Genomic DNA, 2,574 nt, shown 5'->3' on the forward strand with positions numbered 1-2,574 from the left:
GCACATTTAGCCATCTCTGTTAACTGCAACTCCTCTGAATTCCCTCAGAAGTTTGCAAATATGGCTAAGAATAATTTTACTACAATCCATGCCGGAGCAGTGAACTTCTCTGCAAAACCTGCCTCACTCACAGTTAATCAAGGTTAGCCATAGAATTGTCCACTTACCCACAAAACTGATTATACTACCAGAGACTGTTACAAAAACATTATCTGTAAAGCTGTTTGCACACACAGTATACATGAAGACATTGACAGAGTAGGTTTTTATATGCCTGTAGTAATGTATTTGTAACACTGCAGGAAAAGATACAGACCTGGTTTAGCAACCCTTACCTTGCCCTCTGCACATCCGGATGGGTTGTCCACCTCCTCCTCCTGTGCCTTCTGCTTTCCACGAGAAGAACTAAGCAGAAAATTAATAAAAGGAGTTTTGTGAAATAAGGCATCTTGTTGGAAATGAGAGCCGAGCACTCTGCACTCCAGTGACCTGCTGCAGTACAAGTCCCCCCGGGCTTAAACATTGAATCAACTGCAATTCTGGCGCGCTGCCCCGGTGGGCGAGCGGTGGCAGACACGCTGCGTTCCCGGCATGATGCATCCCACGGGCTCCCGGCGGCTTCGCACCCGGCGCTTTTCCCTCATCACCGCCCAGTGATTGGCCATTACTCGCCAGGTTTGCCTCGCTGCACATTGCCACCGGGTCCTAAAGGATACTTGCTAAAGCCATTATATAAAAACCCGCAATTCTGCACGCCGGCTTTTTGCTCAATCCCCTAATCTCAGTGCTATCCTCCTGCCAGACTGTAAAGCCATGCTGTCCCTTTTCATTAGGCTTTCTACATTTTTTGATCCTCTATACGGCATCTTTTTCAACTGGTAACTGCCTGTGCCACGTTTCAGACGTGTATCTTATTCTAAAATTATGTATTTTAATGGATTTAAGGCAGTTGAGGCTCTCTCTGAATCCTCATGTTGTTGAAGAGAGAATATGAGCTACTTCCTCTAAAAAAGTTGACTTTATTTACTGTTAACTTAAAAGCAAAATTAAAACAGTAACCCCCAATCTCTGCATGCAATCGCCTTCACATAAATCAAATCACCATTAATGTATTTTTTTTCCAAAAGGCATTTGCATGATCAGCCATTTTAACTTTTATCAAAGGAGATTGAAACTCAAATTAAAATCAGCTATTACTTTAATCACAGTGACAAGGCTGTTTCCAAAATCGATTCAAGGTTTATTTCCTCCCAGCCCGGACACAGGGCAATGCTGGTTTGGCCTCTGTGTGCAGCAGCGGGCTGTGCTAACAGCAGCCAGTGTGTGGCACAGGGACAGAACTGTGCCTGGCACAGCAGGGACTCTGCAGGACAAGAAAAGCACACTCAGAGCAGAGACTCCAGAAGGACTGAAAACCCAGCAGGACGGTCCTGAGGGTCACACCTCTTCCAGAACTCCCTCTGTCAGCCCACGTTTGCAGTACTTGAACGGGGATTCAAGCACACCAACCAGGAGACACAGGGCTTCTATCTTAGAGGCTACATGAGCTGAACAGGTTTTTGGTGTGGTTTTTTTTTGGGGGGGGGGCATTGGTATTGGTTTTTTGCTTGTTTTTACTGAATTTCTAGTAAGACAAATGACATAAAAATATGTTAATATATTGGCATCAAATTGGTCTGCAGCAGAAAGTCTAACTGCTGCACAAATACACACTTTTTTTTGTCTTCTTACAAAAGTTATTTTTTCACCTTTTTTCCCTTATACCAGCAAACAAGATTATCAATACAGAGAAATGCTAAAGAACTCAAATTTTGGGGGTTTTCTAAATTTACACATCTCCCTTAGACACAACAGGTTTTCCTTCTTTTAGAAGTTATTATAGCTACTTTAATGTTGCAGTACAGTAATATATACTACAGTTGGTAAAATTTAGGAAAGCTCTAGCTAGCTTGATAAATACTTGCTGAAAAACAGGATGAGAATCTCACTTAAGTCAGTGCTATTATGTTTGACAGAAACAAAATGAAAGCTTGCTAAACTTCCTTGTCTTTGAAATAAACATGCTGAACAGTTATATGAGCAATAATACAAGAGGAAAATTATCCCACTTTCTTCTACTTCAGTATTTAAGTAGTAAAAGACAAAACTTCTCAAAACTCTAACAACTGTAAGTCTACTGCTTGTACATGCCTTTTCACAGTATTCATGAATATTGCCAGGGACTTTTTATAATAAGTAGATCTCTGGATACAAAATATTGATTTTAGACTTAAAAAAAACCAAAACACATTGAACTCCCCCCCCCCCCCAAAAAAAACAAAACAAAACAATAAAGAAAAACACCAACCAACCAACGAAAAGAAACCCCCTTACAAAAGCCCAACCAACCAAAAAAAACCCTCAGACAAACAAGAAACAAACTGCCATGTGATACCTGAAATATCCAAAGACTGGCTTGAAACTTTATTACCAGCAGGATTGTAATAAATACTTCTGTTAAGCATGTCCATATATATCAGAATTTAAGTAATAAGGCTTAAATTTTCTTTAGTAAATAAAACCACATACGAAACA

The 2,574-nt window shown here is 40.5% G+C and overlaps 1 protein-coding gene across 1 annotated transcript in view; it reads right to left on the reverse strand.

The window, feature by feature from the left end:
* LOC102064984 (gamma-aminobutyric acid receptor subunit rho-2) overlaps positions 1-2,304 on the reverse strand; it is a 33,118-nt gene extending 30,814 nt beyond the window's left edge. The window contains exon 1 of the mRNA XM_005483950.4: positions 336-2,304. Coding sequence (XP_005484007.3) covers positions 336-523 — 188 coding nt within the window. The 5' untranslated portion in view covers positions 524-2,304. The remainder of the gene's footprint in view (positions 1-335) is intronic.
* Between the last annotated feature and the right edge of the window lie 270 nt (positions 2,305-2,574).

The sequence above is a fragment of the Zonotrichia albicollis genome, chromosome 3 (genome assembly GCF_047830755.1).
Source record: "Zonotrichia albicollis isolate bZonAlb1 chromosome 3, bZonAlb1.hap1, whole genome shotgun sequence".
Classification (NCBI taxonomy): domain Eukaryota; kingdom Metazoa; phylum Chordata; class Aves; order Passeriformes; family Passerellidae; genus Zonotrichia; species Zonotrichia albicollis.